Source organism: Phoca vitulina, unplaced genomic scaffold, assembly GCF_004348235.1.
Source record: "Phoca vitulina isolate PV1807 unplaced genomic scaffold, GSC_HSeal_1.0 scaffold25, whole genome shotgun sequence".
NCBI lineage: Eukaryota > Metazoa > Chordata > Mammalia > Carnivora > Phocidae > Phoca > Phoca vitulina.
Window position 1 is genome coordinate 755,030 of NW_022589728.1, and position 23,239 is coordinate 778,268.

The 23,239-nt window shown below is 37.5% G+C and overlaps 1 protein-coding gene across 4 annotated transcripts in view; it reads right to left on the bottom strand.

Moving 5' to 3' along the window:
• Nucleotides 1–6,282: 6,282 nt before the first annotated feature.
• PRKDC (protein kinase, DNA-activated, catalytic subunit) overlaps nucleotides 6,283–23,239 on the bottom strand; it is a 254,337-nt gene continuing 237,380 nt past the window's right edge. For all 4 annotated transcript variants that reach the window (XM_032421988.1, XM_032421989.1, XM_032421990.1 and 1 more), the window contains 12 exons: nucleotides 22,164–22,251; nucleotides 21,931–22,074; nucleotides 16,282–16,486; nucleotides 14,817–14,884; nucleotides 13,890–14,110; nucleotides 13,480–13,572; nucleotides 11,234–11,323; nucleotides 10,739–10,810; nucleotides 10,464–10,665; nucleotides 9,447–9,635; nucleotides 8,714–8,853; nucleotides 6,283–6,575 (listed from right to left, as the gene is read on the bottom strand). In XM_032421988.1, coding sequence (XP_032277879.1) covers nucleotides 6,371–6,575; nucleotides 8,714–8,853; nucleotides 9,447–9,635; nucleotides 10,464–10,665; nucleotides 10,739–10,810; nucleotides 11,234–11,323; nucleotides 13,480–13,572; nucleotides 13,890–14,110; nucleotides 14,817–14,884; nucleotides 16,282–16,486; nucleotides 21,931–22,074; nucleotides 22,164–22,251 — 1,717 coding nt within the window. In that variant the 3' untranslated portion in view covers nucleotides 6,283–6,370. The remainder of the gene's footprint in view (nucleotides 6,576–8,713; nucleotides 8,854–9,446; nucleotides 9,636–10,463; nucleotides 10,666–10,738; nucleotides 10,811–11,233; nucleotides 11,324–13,479; nucleotides 13,573–13,889; nucleotides 14,111–14,816; nucleotides 14,885–16,281; nucleotides 16,487–21,930; nucleotides 22,075–22,163; nucleotides 22,252–23,239) is intronic.

Here is a 23,239-nt window from a genome sequence, read left to right on the forward strand (position 1 = left end):
TACCATATACAGGTAGATCATTTTAGAGCCAAAGTGACAAACAGATTAAAAGTTAAAAAAAAAAAACACACAGAAAAATATATTCATGCACTAGTAACCAACAGAAAGCTGGCATGGCTACTAATATCAGAAAATAGACTTTGTGTGAGACCCCCCCCCCAAAAAAAGCACAGACCCCAATTTCAATAATGGAGAGACAGAACATCTAGACAAAAGAACAATAAGGAAATAGAGGGCTTGAACAGCACTATAAACCAACTAGACCTACAGACATATAGAACACTCCACCCAACAAAAGCAGAACACATATTCCTCTAAATGTACCCGGAGCATTCTCCAGGACAGACCACATGTTAGGTACCAAACAAATCTCAGTAAATTGAATAGACTGAAATCTTGCAAAATATTTTCTCTGACTAAAATACAATGAAGCTAGAAATCAATTCCTTCTTTAGAAGGAAAAGTGGAAAATTACAAATACTTGGAAATTAGCACACTCCTAAAACAATGGAGTCAAACATGAAATCACAAAAGGAAATCAGAAAATACTTTGATACAAATCAAAACAAAAACACAACATGGCAAAACATAATGCAGCAAAAACAACAGTTACACGTTAACACCTACATTAAAAAATAAAGATGGCGGGTATTCATCCTTTCTGATGACTTTTACCTCAACATGGATGGGACTGGAGGAGATTATGCTAAGTGAAATAAGTCAAGCAGAGAAAGTCAATTATCATATGGTTTCACTTACTTGTGGAACATAAGGAATAGCATGGAGGACATCAGGAGAAGGAAGGGAAAAATGAAGGGGGGCGGAAATCAGAGGGAGAGATGAACCCTGAGAGACTATGGACTCTGAGAAACAAACAGGGTTTTAGATGGGAGAGGGGTGGGGGGATGGGTTAGCCCGGTGATGGGTATTAAGGAGGGCAAGTACTGCATGGAGCACTGGGTGTTATACGAAAACAATGGATCGTGGATCACCACATCAAAAACTAATGATGTATTTTATGGTGACTAACTTAATAAAATTAAAAATAAAAAAAAATAAAGATGGCGGGACACCTGGGTGGCTCAGTCATTTAAGCATCTGCCTTAGGCTCAGGTCATGATCCCAGGGTCCTGGGATCGAGTCCTGCATCAGTCTCCTTGCTTGGTGGGGAGCCTGCTTCTCCCTCTGCTTGCCGCTACCCCTGCTTGTGAGCGCTCTCTCTCTCTTAGAAATAAATAAAATCTTAAAAAAAAAATAAAGATGGCAAATGAATAACCTAAGTCCACACCATAAGGAACTAAAGAAAAAACAGTGAATTTAAACCCAAAGCTAGAAAATTAATGAAATAATAAAGGTTAAAGCACAGATAATAGAAGTAGAGTATAGAAAAATAACAGAATCAATAAAGCAAAAGTTAGTTCTTTGAATATGTCAACAAAATTCTCATGCTTTCTTTTAGACTAAAAAAAAAAAAGACAACACAAATAACTAAAATCAGAAATGAAAGTGAGGATAATATCAACCTTACAGAAATAAAAATACTAACATGTTAAATAACCTAATTAAAAAGGATAAATTCCTAGAAATATTAAATTACCAAAATTGAGTCAAGAAGAAATAGAAAGTCTAAACAGTTTGGCTATTTTGGACATTACTGCTATGAACTCTGGGGTGCATATGTCTCTTCTTTTCACTACATCTGTAGCCTGGTGATGAGTATTAAGGAGGGCATGTGGTGTAAGGAGCACTGGGTATTATATGCGAACAATGAATCATGGAACACTACATCAAAAACTAATGATGTACTGTATGGTGACTAACATAACGTAAAAAAAAAAAAAGTCTAAATAGACCTATATATAGTAAGATTGAATTAGCATCAAAACCTCCCAACAGAGACCGGAAACCATAAAACTCCCAGAAGAACACAGGCAGTAATCTCTTTGACACTGGCCATAGAAACATTTTTTCTAAATAGGTCTCCTGAGGCAAGGAAACAGAAGCAAAGATAAAGTATTGGGACTACATCAAAATAAAAAGCTTTGCACAGCAAAGGAAACAACAAAATGAAAAGGCAACCTCCTGAACGGGAGTAGATATTTGCAAATGATATATCCAATAAGGGGTTAATAACCAAAATGTACATAAGTCAACACCAAAAAGCCCAAATAATCCAATTAAAATGGGCAGAGGACCTGAATAGACATTTTTCCAAAGACAACTTACAGATGAACAATAGACACATAAAAAGATACTCATCACTGATCATTAGGGAAATGTAAATCAAAACCACAATGAGATATCACCTCATACCTGTCAGAATGGCTGATACCAAAAACACAAGAAACAAGTGTTGGCTAGGAATGTGGAGAAAAAGGAACCCTTGTGCACTGTTGGTGGGAATGCAAACTGGTGCAGCCACTGTGGAAAACAGTATGGAGATTCCTCAAAAAATTAAAAATAGAATTTCCTCATGATCCAGTAATTCCACTATTGGTTATGTACCTAAAGAAGATGAAAACACTAATGTGAAAATATATATGCACCCCTCTGGTTATTTATTTATTTTTTAAGATTTTATTTATTTATTTGACACAGACAAAGTGAGACGGAGAACACAAGCAGGGGGAGTGGGAGAGGGAGAAGCAGGCTTCCTGCTGAGCAGGGAGCCCGATGTGGGGCTCGATCCTAGGACCCTGGGATCATGACCTGAGCCAAAGGCAGATGCTTAACAACTGAGCCACCCAGCATTACTTACAATAGCCAAGGTAAGGAAGCAGTTCAAGTGTTCATTGACTGATGAATGGATAAAGAAGATGTCACCCCCCCCCCCCACACACACAATGAATATTACTCAGCCATAAAAAAGAATGAAATTTTGCCATGTGCAACAACATAGATGGACCTAGAGGGTATTATACTAAGTGAAATAAGTCAGTCAGAGAAAGACGAATATCATATGATTTCACTCACATGTGGAATTTGAGAAACAAAACAAACTAACAAAGAGAAAAGACAAATAAAAAAACCCCAGACTCTTAAATACAGAAAACTGGTGGCTGCCAGAGGGGAGGTGAGCGTGGGGGAGAGGGTGAAATAGAAAAGGGGGATCAAGAGTATACTTACCTTGATGAGCATGGAGAAATGTATAAATTGTGGAATTGGGTGCCTGGGTGGCTCAGTCATTTAAGTGTCTACCTTTGACTCAGGTAATGATCCCAGGGCCCTGGAATTGAGCCCTGCATTGGGCTCCCTGCTCAGCAGGGAGTCTGCTTCTTCCTCTCCCTCTCCTTCTGCCTCTCCCCTGGCTTGTGCTCTCTCTCTCTCTCAAATAAATAAAATCTTTAAAAAAAAAAGAATTGTGGAATCACTATATTGTACACCTGAAACTACTATAACACTGTATGTTAATTATACTTCAATTAAAAAAAAAAAGAAAAACAAGACAAAAATAAATGCAAAAAAAAACTCCTAACAAAGAGCTGGCCAACACCTAGATGACGTCATTGGTGAATTTTATAAAACACTTAAGAGTTAACACCAATCCTGGGGCACCTGGGTGGCTCAGTCGGTTAAGCATCTGACTCTTGATTTCGGTTCTGGTCATGATCTCGGGGTTGTGAGATCAAGCTCCGTGTTGGACTCCACACTCAGCATGGAGTCTGCTTGGGATTCTCTCTCTCTCCAACCTGCCCCTCCCCCCATCTGTACACACACACACACACACACACACACACTCTCTCTCTCTCTCTCTAAAATAAATTTTGAAGTCTTAAAAAAAAAAGAGTTAACACCAATCCTTCTCAAACTTCTCTAAAACATACCTGAGAAGTTAAAAATTGCTAACTCATTTGAAAAGACCATTATTACCCTGATACCAAAGCCAGACAGAGGTTCCACAAGAAAACTAGAAACCAATATCCCTTATGAACTCTGATTCAAAAATTCTCAAAATACTAGCAAACAGAATCCAACAGCATAGTAAAAGGATTACTCACCATGGCCAAGCAGGATTTATCCCAGCAATGCTGGGATGGTTCAACACCTAAATATCAATCATTATAATTCACATTCATAAATGAAGAAGAAAAACCACAAGTTCATCTCAATTAATGCAAAAAAAATCATTTGACAACACTCTATGATGATAAAAATCTCAGCAAACTAAGAACAGAAGGGAACTTTATCAACATGATAAAAGGACATTTATGTAAATGTCCCACAGCTGAGAAGATACTCAACGGTGAAAGATGAAAATGTCCCCCTAAAGATGAGGAACAAACAAGGATGCCCACATTTACCATTGTTACTCAACATTGTACTGCATGTTCTAGCCAGAGCAATTAGGCAAGAAAAAAGAAATAAAAGCAAATTAAAAAAGATTATTATCAGATGATGTGATCCTACATATAGTAAACCCCAAAAATCTTCTTGATATTATTCATATTTCCTTATAATCAGTACAGATGTCTTCTTTTATTTCCTGGTTTCCAAACAAATATTTTTACTTACCCAAGAATCACAGGGTTGCTGTTTGGAGACAAGATATGGCTTAAACATGTAGTCCCCCATGTGTAATGAGATCATTTATCATCCTGAGCAGTTGTGCAAATGTCTCTGAAAGCTGTATACAGTAACTTTTTACCACATTCTCATGGGTTTGGATACAATTTCAGGCAGACAGCTTTGAAACTGGACTGATACACGGTCATCTTATAACAATGATCTTTTACTGACATGAAAACTAGTTGTTAAAAAACAGGGTTTCCCATAACATGGGGATCTAGTCAATACATCCCAAATTATCAAGACAAGCAAAAATGATGGTTAATTTGTTGTTAAACAATATATTATAATCAACACCAAGGTAGTTTGTTCTGGTTGTTTTTGTGTTTAGCAGAAAATATTTACTAGATCATGTGTATACCGGATTTTCACATACATGATCACTTATTTTTCTTTTGAGATGAAATTTCTTTTAATATAATACCATTTGTTGAGAATATAATGGTTTATTCTTAATATCATAATGCACTCAACCTGTATTTATCAGAAATACTTTGTCGAGTAGTATAATGAATTATTTCATGATGTGAACATTTTGTTTCTGAAACAACACTACTTTGGGAAAAAATTTAAATGTTTCATATTCCTAAGGTGATTATTTTTCAAAAGCATACAAGAATCTCCAAATATAAATGTCTAAAGAAACAATAAAAGCTCAGAGCCAACCTGAAATCAGTTCAGGTGCATGCAGGATTAGATGAGGGGTGCAGTTTCTGTGAAGAAAAGGAAGCCATTTTTGTGTTTCATAATTTGATCTTGTTTTAGAATGCATGTTTTCTCTCCCAAATAAGGAATTCATTTCCATAGGGTTTTGTGTTTTTTCCTAGAATTGAAATGCTCTGTGCTACCCTGTCATCATACTTGTGATTCCTGAAGTTAGAAATTCTGAGTCTGGGATGCCAGGCACTTTCATCTATCTTCTTATTGTAAGTAGCAAAAGTGAGTGCTAAGACCAAGGTTTTTTATCTCTCCTAAATACTTTCTCTTCTAGAGAACAAATCTATCATAAAATGTCTAAAATAGAATAAAATGCAAGAAAATAGCCTAGAAAAATATCCTAAAATATCAAAAGCAATCATTTCTAAATATTATAAGCCATATCATTCATGATTATTCCTGTACTGCTAATATAATGTAACACCTTATCATTTATGCTTTTGGCTTTACTCTTATAAAATCTTAATGATGAAGTCTTCTGGGTGTTATTTCCAATGTGTCATAATTACTAATGAGAATACTGCATGGGATGTTCATACTTACACCATTTATTTAGCTGGTTTATCTAAGTCATAGCATTTATAATATGCTATATTCTTGATTTAATGCTTGTATGAGCCTAGATATATGTTTTCCCACTTTAAGTCTATTATAATCCTAACCTAATCTTTATTACCTAATCATTCATTCATCCCAATATTCACTTATTTATCATGATCTTGATTGAACTCTTGCACAAGACTTTACCACTAAATAGATTTCTTCTCTTCAGTGCTTCTGGAAAATCAGCACATTGATGGCTGTAGATGGAAGTTTAGGAGATTCTTTTTTTTTAAAAGATTTTATTTATTCATTTGAGAGAGAGTCAGACAGAGAGGGAGAGCATGAGCAGGGGAGAGAGGCAGAGGCAGAGGGAGAAGCAGGCTCCCCACTGAGCAGAGCCCAACCTGGGGCTCAATCCCAGAACCCTGGGATCATGACCTGAGCTGAAGGCAGATACTTAACCATCTGAGCCACCCAGGTGCCCCAAGTTTAGGAGATTCTTTGAACACTTTCATGCTTTTTTTCTGCTGACTTCCACAGTTCTTCACATCCAGGGCTCCCATCCTATCCAAGTTCTGCCAAGGATGTTGGGGTCTGTTGCCTGGTCAATCAAGCACTTTACTTGAGCCTCTTCTGATAGTCCACTCTCTGGTTGTTGGGCACGGATGTTGTGATCTTTGCTTCCTCGTGCTACAGCCACATAATCTCCAAAGGCAAGTGCCTTCTCATGGCCCAGGAACAGCTCATCACTGGAAAAAAGATTAAACAAATACAAAAACATGAACCATTCATTATTTTTCCTTTGTTGCCTGCATTCCTAGCTATCCTACCCAAACATTCCCTCTCTCATCACTTATAGAATATTTTCTGTGGCTTAAAACCTTGAAATCAAGAGATTGGATTTGTAGGAACACAGAACATGAATAATGTTGCTATTAACATTTGTCTACAGGTGCCTGGCTGGCTCAGTTGGTAGGGCATGTGACTATTGATCTCAAGGGGTTGTGAGTTAGAGCTCCACGTTGGGTGTAGAGATTATTTTTAAAAAATAAACAAAGCTCACCTAATAAAAATTCTAACAGAATTAAAAATATATATATGTTAAAAAATTTGTCTACAAGTTTTTGTGTAAATGTACACTTTCATTTCTCTTTGGTGTGTACCTAGGAGTGGAATTACAGGGCCAAGTGGTAATTCTATATTTAACTTTTTGAGACACTGCCAGACTGTTTTTCATAGCAGCTGCATTGTTTTACATTCATATTAGCAACACACAAGGGTTCCAATATCTCCACATTCTTCACAACATGTGCTATATTTCATTTTCTAAAAAGAGTTATTTATTTCAGAGACAGAATACAGGGGGAGGCGTAGAGGAAGAGGGAGAGAGAAACCTAAGTAGACTCCGTGCTTAGTGCCGAGCCCGACTTGGGGCTTGATCTCACAATCCCGAGATTATGACCTGAGCTGAAACCAAGAGTCAGATGCTCAACCAACTGCCACCCAGGTGGCCCAAATTCCATTTTTTAATTATACCCATTCTAGTGGGTGTGAAGTGGTGCCTCTCTTTGTATTTCTCTGATGACTAATAAATCTTTCCATATGCTATATGCTACTTGGCCATTTATATACCTTCTTTAGAGAAATGTCTGGTTAGATCCTTTGGTCATTTTTAAATTGGGTTATTTGTCTTTTTATTGAGTTTCTAAGAGCTTTTTTTAATGTATTATACAAGTCCCTTGTCAGCTATGACTTTCAAATATTTTCTCCCATTTTGTGGGGTTGTCTTTTTTACTTTCTTGATGGTATCCTGTGAAGCACAAAACTTGTAAGTTTTGATGAATTTACCTTTTTTTTTCTTTTCTTGTTCGTGCTTTTTGGTGTTGTACCTAAAAATGACAGATGTCATTGCCAAATCCAGGTCATGAAGCTCTATCCCTGTACTTCTTTGAGTATTTTATAGTTTTAGCTCTTACGTTTAGGTCTTTGATCCATTCTGCATTAATTTTTGTGTATGGTGTGAGATAGGGATCCACTTTTGTTCCTTTGCCAGAGTCATTTATTGGAAAGACCATTCGTACCCTGAACAACTGACCATAGATTGCCATTTACTATTACTTAATTGTAAAGTCCAACTTTTTTCCCTCTTGTGAAACATTTCTATAAATTTGTTTGCTTTAGACCTCAACAAGAAAAAATTTTGAAGCTAACCTAAAGGCTAACCCAGTGTGGATTCTTGTCCAGTAAGTCCATACTTATTCTCCACATCTGTGTGCTATGCACACCAAGATAACATTTTGTCCTAAAAAGGACAAAAGCAAATTTAGAATCTAAATCTCCTCTTATATACAAAAATATTATTGTAATTGCCTAAAAATGCTCCTGCTGGGGGTGCCTGGGTGGCTCAGCTGGTTAAGCATCTGCCTTTGGCTCAGGTCATGATCTCAGGGTCCCGGGACTGAGCCCCACGTCGGGCTCCCTGCTCAGCAGGGGAGTCTGCTTCTCCCTCTTTCTGTCTCCCACCTCCCACCCCCGCCCCAGTTTGTGCTGGCTCTCACTCTCTCTCTCAAATAAATAAATAAATAAATAAAATCTTAAAAAAAAAAGCTCCTGCTGTTCCTCACATTGGTACAGGTTATTCCAGGTACTGACCTGAACACTGTGCCAAGAGGGCAGAGGCCAAGTACACAGCATTCAGAGATACGGACCCTGCCCAAGCCTTGGAGAAATCAACCTCCTTAAGCCATGCTTTTTTCATTTGTAAAATGAGGATAATAATGCTAACATCACATGCTAAATGGAAAGTATTCAGGACTTTATATATTAGTAATTCTTCAGTAACTAGCAGCATGTTGGCGTTTTTTTTCTTCACAAATAACCATCTTACCAAGTAATAACTGCTGGGTTGGCGCCTGCTAACTTTCTCTTAGCATAATGTATTTTTTGCCGGGGATACCAATTTTTTTCAGTTATATTTATTTCTTGAATCCATGATCCTCCTTTTTTTAGCATTTTCTGTTCAAAATTCTGAAAAGAACATGATGTTCTCTGCTTATTATAACAGTTTATATGATCACATCCAAACAGATTGAACAAGTAATGATTTTAAAATAAGTATCTTTAACTGGAGAGAGCTTTATAGCTTTTTATACACCTTCTAATAGTACTACATATAACTGTGACAATAACAGTGAGGGACTGCAGTTATGTATCACACCCTATCAAGGATGCCATCACTAAGCTTCATTCTTTTGGGGCTGTATTATAAAGAACCTCAACATTTAAGAAAGCACTATGTGTCAAATCAAGGAACCTCACGTGGAACAGATTTTAAGCTAAAAGTTGTCTCAGAAATCAGACCCACCACCAATGGGTCTATATTAACTCCTTCTTAGAAATATACTCATTTGAAACAACAGTTTTCTCCAAATGAAGATTATGTCTCTTACCTGGTTTTCAGGCCAACTGCCCCCAAATGTTAATTTTAAGAAATACTACACAAAACAATGTAAATATTTTAATAAATACAATCTGATGTATTTCCATCACACAATAAGAGACGCCAGATCAGTCCTTGGTATATTGTAATAAAAATGAAAAGTGCATATAAACAAGCCTACTTTCCAGTCGAAGGAAGGTTCCTTTACAAACACATCCATGGTGTTAGTAAGCAGGTCAGAATGTGAGCGGAAGGCTCTCAGTGCATGCACCATGACACTGGACATAACGCCTGCTTCTTTCATTGGTAACATCAGATTGATAAACTGGCGAGTCAGACGAAAAGGCATCAACTCAGGGACGGGCAGAAACTAAAGAGAAAAAAATAATGTACGAGAAGGAGAACATATGAACTAGAAATCTCAAAAGAAAAGGCACAAAGCATCATTCCATAGACAGTTATTATTCACAGTTAGTGAATAATTCACAGTTGGTGAAAATATGAACTCTTCTTTTCTTGGAATTAGCTACACAGACGTGAATCCACTGTGCCCAAGAGTAATCAACACAATCATCTTTGCAATGCACAAACCTATGTGTGTAGGACCACAAAGTCTGCACAGATTTACAAGTACAATTGAAAACATTCAGTGTTTAATGTCACAGGAAAGATTTATATTGTATCACATCTTGTGGAAGACATTTAGATTAAGGGGCTTCATAAAACCTCCTTATAGTCTTCCCTTTTTATTTTTTTTAAGATTTTATTTATTTATTCGACAGAGAGAGTGAGAATACAAGCAGGGGGAGCGGTAGAGAAAGAGGGAGAAGCAGGCCTCCCGCTGAGCAGGGAGCCTGACGCGGGGCTCGATCCCAGGACCCTGGGATCATGACCCGAGCAGAAGGCAGACGCTCAACCATCTGAGCCACCCAGGCACCCCTAGTCTTCCCTTTTTATAGGAACACATTTTATTCTTGGCTTTGATTATATAATTCATCATTACATCTTCTGTAACCTGTTTGAACAAGGCCAAAACAAAGTTGAGATTATCCCTTATTCTGCAAGAATGTCGAATTTAATGACCAAGACAAACCAAGCTAATTGATGTGTCATTTCTTCCTTAAAAACCATCCAATTTCCAGAAGGTCCTATGACTATGGTTCTAAATCAGCCAAGAACAAGAGCAAGGTGAGCATACCTGAGTAGCTGATCCAAATGCATGTCCAAAGTCGATTCCGATCATTCCACCTGTCTCCATGTTTACCATGAAATTGTTCAGATGTCTGTCTCCAATGCCCAGAATCCAGTGGCTAATGCACATAAGAGCATGAGAGCTGGCAAAGTGGGAGCGAAGTGCCAAGAAGGCCTCAGGGCCTGTGCTCATCTTCAGAAAGGCCCGCCTGAGGGAGGGAGACATGATCTCTGTAGTCTCTGCTACACCACCAACTTGTTTGCAGTCAGAAGGATACTTACTTTAAGAGATCAGCTGGCACTTTACTTTCTCTCCTTCTAAAAGATGTGACTGTTTCAGAACGACTAGCTGCCCTATGATTTAATAATAGGAAATGCCTAATTAGAACAAATTTCTATGACTTGAGATTTAAAATTTAAAATTATTTATATTGAAGCTCAAGTATCCAATAATTAGGTTTTGATGATCTGAGGCAAAACTTTTTTTTTTTTTAATATTTTATTTATTTGAGAGAGAGAGAGAGAACATGAGAGAGAGAGAACACGAGCAGGGCAGGACAGGTGAAGGGAGAAGAAAAAGCAGACTCCCGCTGAGCAGGGAGCCTGATGTGGGGCTTGATCCCAGGACCCTGGGATCACAACCTGAGCTGAAGGAAGACTCTTAACTGACTGAGGCACCCAGGCGCCCGAGGCAAAACTTTCTAAGAAACAAAAGTAACACGCTACTTTGAGAAGAATTAACTAGTTAGTAAAAAGGAAAATCAAAACAAAACTTACTTAAACATTGACATGTAAGCGCCAACATCGTATTTCCCAGACATCTTTGTCAGCCAGTCTCTATATTCACATGGTGGTGCTTTGGGATCACTAACAAGTAGGAAAAAGGGAATCAGCACTAGGAAGATATTTAGCATTATAATGATTTCAGTGGCAAAGATCACCAAGAATTCTTTGAAAAATAGTGAAGAGTCAGGGAAAGAAATACTACTTTTAATCATATTTAATATTAACACTGACCCCATGCTACTCTGGATCTAGAATCTTAATATATCATTATTCATTCTTAGTTACTCCTAAAGAAACGAAAGCTATTTCCTATGCAAAAATTCAGGCACAAAATGATCAGATACAATAAATTTCCACTTCATACAGCCAGGAACAAGATGAACTAAATGTGAGTGTTTATGATCCAGGCATATGGTTCTAAAAATCTGGTAGTGGAAAAAAACCATAGCAACAAGATGACAGCACAACATGCAACTTACTCAGAGTAGGCAAAAAGTGATAAGCCATATTACTACTACAAACTAAAAGGCCACAAATTATGTGTTGGAGATGGATGAAGTCTGTTTTTGGATTGCCACATTTTTTCTTCACCATTTCCAGTATGCAGATACATACAAAATCCATACTAAATACAATAAGATATTTTCTTAAATGACAATGGCTTTGAATTGAATTTAGAAAGCTGTTTTTAGTAATACTTCACAGACAAAACGCATATTGGGCTGTTGGAAACATGTGTTTTTATGTTCTGCCACTTTGGGGTTTGTCAAAAGCTTTAATAAGTCTTCCTAAAAAGAAATCTAAAGATAGAACTATTTCACAAAGTTAGTAGTTCAATCACTTAAAGTGGATCTTTTCTGAGTTGCTACTAAGTTAATTTCACAATACATCTTTCCACTTCAGTCTAAATTCTCTCCAAAGTTTCATTTGGGATGAAAATCTAAGTTGGAAAACTGCAACACGTAAATTAAGAAAAAAGTAGCAATGATTTTACTAATAGGGGCCGGAAGTGCCTTGTTTTAAAAAGGTAGTGGGAAGTAATTTATACACTTCTGTATTTGAAAAGCACTTAAACTCCATCAATACCTATGTTCACTTTATGTATTTTACATTACTATCCCATCTTAGAAATGGAGGCATGGGAACAAGGGAAAGGCAAGTCACCTTTTCAAGATTCCTACTGTAAGTCAGAACCACTGTAAGTTAGCACTGAAGTGAGATCTGGACTTCCTGACTCCAGAAAGTACTGTCCATCAGTTTCCCTGTCTTCCAGGGAACTCAGAAACAACTGTAGGCAAAGGACTCAAATGACGAAAATTAAAAGTTCATAAACACAGCCTTATATTTAGCAGGAGCAAGAGTTTGATAAGAATATGCTTAATTTTACAGAAATCATTTTTGACTGATGAGAATTTTGCTCCTATGTAAATACTTTCAGGACAGAACAGAGTACAACGAAGAGAAACAGGTCTTGAAGCTATTTATCGCCATTTCCTCTTCCTTCATCCAATAGTTACTCATCAAAACTTGTCAACTCCTTCAAAATGTCTTTCAATGTTGTCCTTATTTTTCTTTACCGAAACAAAAAACAAAAAACAAAAAACAAAACCCTTTCTGATTAAAAATATATGTTCATTGTTGAAAACTTGGAAAATATAAAAGGATAAAGAAAAATAAAAAGCACCAATATCATGACTTAGAATTAATCACTAATAATCTTAGCTAGCCCACTTACATGCTGAGAAGCCTAGGACGATTTACATAACCTCTCTGGGCCTTAACTTCCTCATCTGTACAAAGATGTTAATAAGTTGTGGTTTTTGTAAGAAAGAAATGACTTTATACACATTAAGAACGGAGAATACTGCCTAGCCTGCAGAAAATGTTTAATCAAATGTTAGCTGCTAATCTTATTATTTTATTTCCTTCAAGATTTTTGTTGTTGTTGCAAAGCTAATACTTTTTTTTTTTCAATGTGGTAAAAATCTATGTAGTTACTGTTTGGAACCCTCTACTCCATTTAGTTTATTCACCCAGCCAGAGGTGGAGAAAAGAACTAACCAGGGTGTGGCTCAGAGCCCCAAATTAGAAGGAACCCAGAAATGTCACTGGAAACACAAGGTAGAGGAAACTTAATATAAAACAACATTACTCAGGGAGATTATGACTGGGGAGTAACAGGCTTGCTGGATGTGTCTGGGCAGAGCTGAAGGAGGAGTATTTAGGCTCCACATCACCTTGTATAAGCAGTTTTCTCCTCTCGTGACATGTTACTCAAAAGAAAGTCCTTCAAGGTAAAAGTATTTTCAATCCATTCAATTAGTCCTAATCTGAAAAGGAGAATAAATAGTTTATGAACACAAATCTAAACTGTTCTTTCTTCACTAGAAAAAAGTTCTGTAGAATCAAAGCAGAACAGAGTTCTTCATGTCAGTTCTTCATTTACCTTCTCCACATTAAATTCGAAAATCATAGGTTTACAAGTGTTTATTAGTTCTGTTTAGCCCAGTCTTTGTGAAAGCTGAAATACCAAATTGTCAAGTGACCTCCAATCCCATCTCTGTAACCTTAAACAAGGATTTGGCTCAGTGCTAGAATTTCCATTCACATAGATCTGTTCTAGAATGACCATGTGCTTTGGTCCCACCTGGAGGTCATGGGTATGACATGGTAGGTCTTCAACTGCATGTTTCTCTGGCTACAGGCAGCGTCCTGAGAAAGGAGGACATTCATGACCTCAAAGAGTTGTTCAATCCGCTGGTCCTGCCGCAGGTCTTCACCCCCCTTGACAAGGAAAGGGTACTCTTTCTCATCATGGCCTCGGATGATGATGCGCTTCGGCTTTCTGATAGAAGTCATTACTTTTACCTTTAAAAATTATGAAAATATTTTAGATGCAGTCTAAGAAATTGACAAAACAGCTGATCATATCATTATCAAAAGAGGAAAAGTAAGGCTGGTTGGCATACATTCCTCAAAGAGAGACCTCTCTTGAGGACAGAGTGAAGTGACAGAAAAATAATAGAGAACCTACTGCCAGCAAAATATTTGTTACCTGTTTATGCCCTACTGCTGTACCTCTAGAAACTTCATATCCCTTGTTACAAATAATTGCTTATAAATGTGGATATCCTTAGTAATGAGCAACATACAAACTTACTAAAATTAATTTAACTCTACGTATGTTTTAAAATAGATACACACACACACACACAGAATTTATTGAGTTTGTACACTTTGAGTTTGTAACACTGAAGCATTATATTAAGAGATTCAATATGTAATGGGATCAGAATACTCCGTGCATTTGAGATCAAGACGGGAAATTGTCTTTTCTTTAGTAAAGACAAATACGTCATTCTTATACCTGAAGACCCACACTCACAATCTTTACAGAAATCATTTGTGACTGATGAGAAATTTGCTCCTATGTAAATACTTTCAGGACAGAATAGAGTACAATGAAGAGAAACAGGCCTTAAAGCTATTTATGACTATTTCCTCTTCCCTCATCCAACAGTTACTCACTAAAACTTGTCAAACACTGGCAACAGTTACAAACACTGGCACCTACCCGCTCATCAAACCCAGCGATTCGTGCATGGTATTCTGGCACTGGCTTTCCTTTGCCATCATATTGACCTAAGACAAACCACAGAAGCCTTACTTAGATATAGTTTGTTACAGAACCCTGTATTTTTAACACATACCTATTGAGCTAATAACAATTTTTTTTTTTTTTAAAAGATTTTATTTATTTATTTGACAGAGAGAGAGACAGCGAGAGAGGGAACACAAGCAGGGGGAGTGGGAGAGGGAGAAGCAGGCCTCCCGCGGAGCAGGGAGCCCGATGCGGGGCTCGATCCCAGGACCCTGGGATCATGACCTGAGCCGAAGGCAGACACTTAACGACTGAGCCACCCAGGCGCCCCGAGCTAATAACAATTTTTAAAAAGCTATATGATACAATTTTTTACTAAAAGTTTTCATTTTAAAAAAACGTGACTTAAAAAGATTTATTTATTTATGTTAAAGAGAGAAACAGAGAAAGAGCACCTATGTTTGGGGGGTGGGGTAGGGGAGAGGGGCAGAGAGAGACTCTCAAGCAGAATCCCCGCTAAGTGAGGCACCTGATGGTGGCTTGATCTCACAACCTTGAGATCATGACCTGAGCTGAAAGCAAGAGTTGGATGCTTAACCAACCGAGCCACCTAAGCGCCCCCCAAAATTTGAGTTGTTTTAAGTAATGCTATTATTTCTCAATTTGACTAATGGAAGTTAGCTTCCTATTCTAATGGAGTAGACAAATTCCAAACAGGAAAAATAATGCATTAAGCTAGAACACTTTATTTCAAGGAGAATCTAGCTACATACGAGGAGGCTTACATTTTCAGTTTTTCTTCATGCAATGCAGAGCTGTTAATAATAACAAAGAAAAGTCTCCAATTTGTTTTTATATCCACTAGATAAGTATATAAATAACCATAATAAAACATTTCTTTGGCAAATTCCAGGGTGAAGAACATGGAATGTATAAAGATTGTCTTTGAAAAATCATGCTGTGTTCACATCAGAACAACTTGTTGTGTGTCTCTATCCTCAATGTCACACTTCTTTGTCCTGAAGGTAAGTCATTTATCATTATCTCGTCATTTTAAATGGGACCAACATACACATCCACGGAAGTGATTTGCATTTATACCTGTACTACATTTCTGAAGAAAAGTTATTTAGGAGCAAAGCATGGGTATGTTCAGAGGAAATTACCAGTTACATTATTAAATGGAAGTCTGAATACTTGTATAATCGGGAAAAGTAAGAAAACTATAATCTAATTAGACATTAGTTCAGTGTACTCATGAATAGTAATAGATTCTCCTAATGACAAAAAGGTATGGCAAAATCTTGAATTCTTTAAAAAAAAAAAAAAAAAAGGTAACTATCAAGAACCCAAAATTCCTATTTTTAGAAATAAAGAGTCCCTGCTATACCACTATTCTCCTTAAAGTCCAGTTTTGTCACCCCAAGGGTAAACTCACCAGGAATCTCCAGCTCATTTCTCAAAAATTCTACTTTGAAGTCACTCATCCAGGGTGAGCATTCTTTCAGATTCCCAGGTGGCTTTGAGTCTCTGCACATTTTATAAAATAGTGAGTCGGTAATGTCGGTAAAGTCACGGAGTTTCATTCCAGGTAGCTTAGAACCTCCTTTCCCAAAGTGTTTATCAAATTCTTTTCCAAAAGCCTGAAATTAATAATAATTTACATTATATATTAATGTTTAGTTTGAAATTTGGGAAAGGTTCTAGATTTATACTTTTGCTTTCCTTGAATGTTTTAATACTCTAAACTCAATGAAGCCTGCCTTTTTTTGTGTTCCTCTGAAAAGACAGAAAGGATACAGTTAGTAATGACTTATAATCATAAATTCTAATCATAGGTTCTAATAAGGGCTTAAAAACCTTTTAACTTCTTTGTGTCCATTGTCTAGTTACTAATCTACATCATTTTATTTTTAAATTAAAGATTTTTTATTTATTTATTTGAGAGAGAAAGAATGAGACAGAGCATGAGAGAGGGGAGGGTCAGAGGGAGAAGCAGACTCCCCGCCGAGCAGGGAGTCCGATGTGGGACTCGATCCTGGGACTCCAGGATCATGAGCTGAAGGCAGTCGCTTAACCAACTGAGCCACCCAAGTGCCCCTACTAATCTACATCATTATGACAGCAGGAGTAATTAGGAACGAGGTACTAAATAAAGGGAGTAATTGAACAAAAATGAAAAGCCTGTGATTCTTCATCAGAGCTAAAGAGCAATAAAGGTCTTTAAACCATTATTTTGGATCACAAGCCAGTATAAACATTATTTAGATAATTTATATTTCTTTTATTATTATTTTTTAATTTAAATTTTGGTAAGCATACAGTGCAATATCAGCTTCAGGAGTAGAAGTCAGTGATTCCTCACATACATACAACACCCAGTGCTCATCGCAACAAGTGCTTTCCTTAATACTCATCACCCATTTAGCCCAGCCCCACCCACCACCCTCCGTGAACTCCCAGTTTGTTCTCTATCTTTAAGGGTCTCTTATGGCTTTCTCTCTCCTTTTTTTTCTTTTCCCCCTTCCCATATGTTCATCTGTTTTCTTTCTTAAATTCCACATATGAGTGAGATCAAATGGTGTTTGTCTTTCTCTGACTTATTTCACTTAGCATAATACACTCTAGCTCCATCCATGTCACTGAAAATGGCAAGATTTCGTTTTTTTGATGGCTGAGTAATATTCCATTGTATATATACACCACATCTTCTTTATCCATTCATCAGTTGATGGACATGTGGGCTCTGTCCATAGTTTGGCTATTGTTGATAATGCTGCTATAAACATTGGGGTGCATGTACCCCTTCAAATCTGTACTTTTATAGATAATTTATATTTATAAAAGCAATTATTAGAAGTACTTTATCTTGGAACATAACCAATATTTGTTTGTATTAGTCTCTACTCAAATATTTATTTAAATTATAATCCTGATATCAAAATAAAAAACCTAAAAAACAAAAGAGAATCACTAATAGTGGCTTAATAATAGTCATCAAGATTTACCCAATCATCTTTAATTTTTTTTTTAAAGATTTTCATTTATTTATTTGACAGAGACAGAGACAGCGAGAGAGGGAACACAAGCAGAGGGAGTGGGAGAGAGAGAAGCAGGCTTCCCACTGAGCAAAGAGCCCGATGTGGGGCTCGATCCCAGGACCCTGGGATCATGACCTGAGCTGAAGGCAGACGCTTAACGACTGAGCCACCCAGGCGCCCCCAATCATCTTTAATTTTTAAAAATTTTTTACCAAATTTAAAACTCATCCCAAAACATAAATCTGGTATAAACGAAATATATGTCCTATTTTAAGATAATCCATTACAGGAAAATTGACATATATAAAACAAATTTATTCTTTAATCTATAAATGGATTGAAAGTACAGAAACAATCTCCAGTTCTTAGAATACATGAACAGATTAGCTATTTCCCAAACATAATCAGCATCAACAACATATGTGAATGGCATAATGCCCTCTGAAGTGAAATCTGAGGCAATTCTGTTTTGGTAGATTATTATTTTAATTAATGCGAATTATGTGTTAATTTGGTATGAAGCAGAAAGTTCTAGATTGATTTTCCAAGGTACTAGAATTAAAACCTCAAAACAAGTATCATGCCTGGTAGGAATGATGGAGGTATATGTTTCTGCCGATATGATACTCTCCCTAGGTTAGAGCTGGATGCAGCTGTGCTCAGCAACAGCTGGGAAGAACAGTGATCTACCCTAATAGATTTCCAGGGTAGAGCCTTCTGGTACCCAGCATGGAGGGAAAAGAAATGGACATGAATTCAGTCTTCACTGGGGACTGCACAGTAATATTCTACATGAACCAATGAACAGGGCTGCTGTCGATATTCTCACACTGATTGAGGAGAGAAACAGATAGCAAACTATGATGAAATAGTCTGCCCTCTGTCTGGGGCAGGGGTCAGAGCATCCTGAGAGCAGGGCAGATGGGGGAAGGCTGCAGAACAGTAAAGCTTTCTCACAGGTGATGGACCAGTTCCACTGTGCTAGAGGACTTGGCATCAGTTGCCATTCTGCCATTCTCTCCATTTGATACAGGGCAAGTCTCCTGTTTGTCAGACCTAGCTTCTTTGTTTAGAACAAGGTATGGCAAACTACAGCCTGCAAGTCAAAGCCCACTGCCTGTTTTTATAAATAAAATTTTATTGGAATCCTGCCGACCATGTCTATTCACTTACATACTGTCCAGGGCTGCTTTCGCACTAGGATGACAGATTTGAGTACTCGTAACATGAGAATGATATGGCCTGAAAATCGAAAATTTGGACCTTTATAGAAAACACATGTAGACCACTGGTTTAAGAAAAAACAAACAGAAATACTTTTCCAAATCTAGTGTTCTACAATTTTATAAATTTTATTAATGCTAGTACATTGACTTTAAGTATATTTGCAGTATGTCTATTTCCTGTTCTGAGGTTCTTGTATATTCAGTACTGTGAGACAGATTTGATACGATGTAGAGCCTAGCACTATTATGTCATAACATGAAGTACAGAGAGTTGGTTTCATCTTCACTTTTAAGGATATATCACTGGTCACATGTAGGTAACAGATAGTCCTGTATGATCCCACATTCATACCATTAACAAAAACTACCCTAAGTAGAAATGTACCTAAAGAACCCACCAAAATCTATCTCTACTTATCAAAACTATACCAATTATTCATCTAATTCAAGATGCCAGTTTCACGTCAGGCAGCATTCTAGGAGGTGGAGAGAAGAGGTGAACAAGACAAAATCCCTGTCCACAAGTCTAATTAATTCATAAATTAAAGGAAGAGCTAAAGAGAAAAAGGGTTTTCCACTCCCAAGGATCTCCCCAGAAGAACCTATACACAGATATTCACAGCAGCAGCATTCATAACAGCTAAGACACGGAACACTCCAAATGTCCATCCACTGACAAAAGGATAAACACAACGTGGCATGTCCTTACAGTGGAATAATATACAGCAATAAAAAGGAATGACCACTGATACATGCTACAGCATGGATGAACTCTGAAAACATCACACTGGGTGAAAGAAGCCAGTCACATGTTGTAAGATTCCATTTATACAGAATGTCCAGAAGAGGCAAATCTACAGAAACAAAGTACTTTAGTGGTTGTCTGGGGTGACAGGAGGGGGGGGATTGGGAGTAACTGCTAACAGGTATGGGCTTTCAGGGGTGATAAAAATGTTCTGGGGGCACCTGGGTGGCTCAGTTGGTTAAGCAGCTGACTTCAGCTCAGGCCATGATCTCAGGGTCCTGGGATCAAGCCCTGCATCAGGCTCCCTGCTCAGTGGGGAGTCTGCTTCTCCCACTCTCCTCCCACCTCATGTTTGCTCTCACTCTTGTTTTCTCTCTCTCTCAAATAAATAAATGAAATCTTTAAAAAGAGGTGCTTGGGTGACTCGGTTAAGCAACTGCCTTTGGCTCAGGTCGTGATCCCAGGGTCCTAAGATTGAGCCCCATACTGGGCTCCCTGCTCAGTGAGGAGCCTGCTTCTCCTGCCTCTGCCCAACCCTCCCTCCACCACCACTCGTGCCCGCTCTCTCTCAAATAAGTAAAATCTTTAAAAAAATCTTTAAAAAAAGAGAAAATGTTCTAAAACTGATGTGTAATGTTTATACAACTCTGTAAATATAATAAAAACTAATACAAAAGAACTATAGCATTTTACACTTTATTATTTTTTTTAAAGATTTTATTTATTTAATAGAGAGAGAGAGAGCGAGAGAGGGAAAACAAGCAGGGGGAGTGGGAGAGGGAGAAGCAGGCTTCCCATGGAGCAGGGAGCCCGATGTGGGGCTCTATCCCAGGACCCTGGGATCGTGACCTGAGCCGAAGGCAGACACTTAACGACTGAGCCACCCAGGCGCCCCGCATTGTACACTTAAAATAGATGGATTATAGGGTGTGTGAATTATATCTTAATAAAGCAGTTATTTAAAAAAACCAGAAGAGACAAAGATCTTCCTTTGCACTAGAGACTGTGAAACTTGAGAACTCTGGCAATATGAGTACCAGGACTTCTCCTAATGCTATTATATTTCTTGAAGTTTATGAAACAAAGGTAATTTGACAAGAATTAGAACAAAAATCAGTGATTAATGCTAATAGAGGTGTACATATGGTGTGTTACACAACAGAGAAGGAGTATCTAAATCTTGTTGGGTAAGGAGGTTCAGGGAAGGCTCTACAGGAGAAATGATGCATAAGTCAAGTGTCTAAGTGTGAGTTCTCCAGATGGACGGAGAGAAGGTAAACCCATGTAAAGGGAGCAACAAGCACAAGGCATGGTGCTGTGAAATCTGGACATTTCAAGGTTCATTTTGTTCTCTACTGGCTCCAAGGGGCTCTCCTGATTCCCTCCAAACTGGGGGGTATTCTCTTCCTTTCAACTCTAGGGCAACTTCAGAAACAGATTTCATGTATCATACTTGTTCTCAAGCCACAGTTCTTTATATACTGTATTTGTCAGACAATCTCTTTGAATTCAGGAACTGGGTCTGTCTTCTCTTTGTATGTCCTGTAGCATCCAGGCGTATGCCTTGGACAGAGGGAAGGGCTCAAAATGGTCACCAACTTGTACACAATACAAATATTTTCTTGATCCAACATTCAAATTGTTACGAGAATTAAAAATATTAAACTACAGCATTAAGGAGGGCACTTGTGGTGAGCACTGGGTGTTGTATGTAAGTGATGAACCACTGAATTCTACCCCAGAAGCCAATAGTGCACTATATGTTAACTAATAAAATTTAAATTAAAAAAATTTAACAAATATATTAAACTACATATAACCTTCAAATCTAAAAATTTGAGCATGAAGAACAGAATACAATACAAACCCCATGGTTTTATCTATTAATAGCCCCACCTGCCACTATCTCACCTAAATATGTGCATCACTATCTCTCAGAAAGCATTAGATCTGAAGAAAAGTTTACAAATTTAACAGACATTTTAAAACTAGGATTATTAACAAACCAGCAAATATAAATAGTGATCTTCACAATGATTACATTATTATAAAGGCAGGCTGCCACCTATCCATACCTGAATAAACCTCCTTCTGAAAACCCCAAGGCCTGGAACCCTTGGGTCTCCCAAAGCTGCATACATTCTTTCATACATCTTTTCAATGTTTTTTTTATTAACAGGAGTTTTTGCCAGTTCGACTTTGATATCATCAATCCAATCCTGTGCAGAAAAAAAAAGAAAAACCAAGTTGACTGCAAGTAGGTTTTATCCAAATTCTATGTTTTATGAGCTAGAAGCTATTACATTACCTTAAAGAGCATTTCAGGATTAGAGAGCTGTTCTAGGGCACTAATAAAATCTTGAATCACTCCTCCTTGATCCAACTTAATTTTAATCCTATAAAACAATTACCAAGTTTAGGTAATCAAACATCCTCCAAAGATCAAGGCCCACAGTTTATTTATATACAATTATTTATAGTCATATATAAAACTATATATTACCAATAGTCCAGGGAAGGAGCAATTTTAAAATTTTGTTCAATATTAGATGAAGTACAAAGTATGTATTCTATCAAGAGGTGAGCTTTTTAGACAAGGGGAAAGCAAATCTCTTTGCAAATGTTCACATTTTGATGTACACAGTTCGATACATACTTTTTCTGAAGTTATAAAAGAAAAGGCCACTTTCTCAACATACTTTCAAACCTTTCCCTTTTTCTAAAAAAGATTTATTTGAGAGAGAGCGTGCACGTGCACAAGATGGGGGAGGGGCAGAGGGAGAGAATCTCCAGCAGACTCCCCACTGAGCAAGGAACCTGACAATGGGCTTGCCATCCCACGATCCTGAGACCATGACCTCAGCTGAAATCAAGAGTTGGACACTCAACCGACTGAGACACCCAGACGCCCCTCTTTTTTCTTTTTAAAAAAATTAATCATGTTGCAGTTGACTGTGTTGAGAGACACCACCAGGGGTGGGCAGTGTACCATCAGTGGCAGATGGGATTTGCGCAGCCAACCCACCACAAACCATGACAAAAGTGGTGTCTTACTCTTGTCTTCTCAGAAACAAACACTCTAAGAAGACAAATGAACTCATGACAAAAAAAGCTCTTAACAGAGAATGCCTAAAACACCATGTATTTACCAAGTATTCTTGCAAAACTAATACATCATTGCTAGCTATGTCAACAGTCTCCACTTATAAATCAAAAGGAAAAATGAAAAGGATGGCACTTCAGGCAGCCTACTGAATCCTTATTAAGAGGGACTTCCCAGGTATTTTGAATTAAAGAACAATTTCAGGAACTGATTTCAAAAAGCATCTCATCTAGTCTGCCTCAATCAGCTATTACTGTCAACTGTTACTATTATAAGACAGA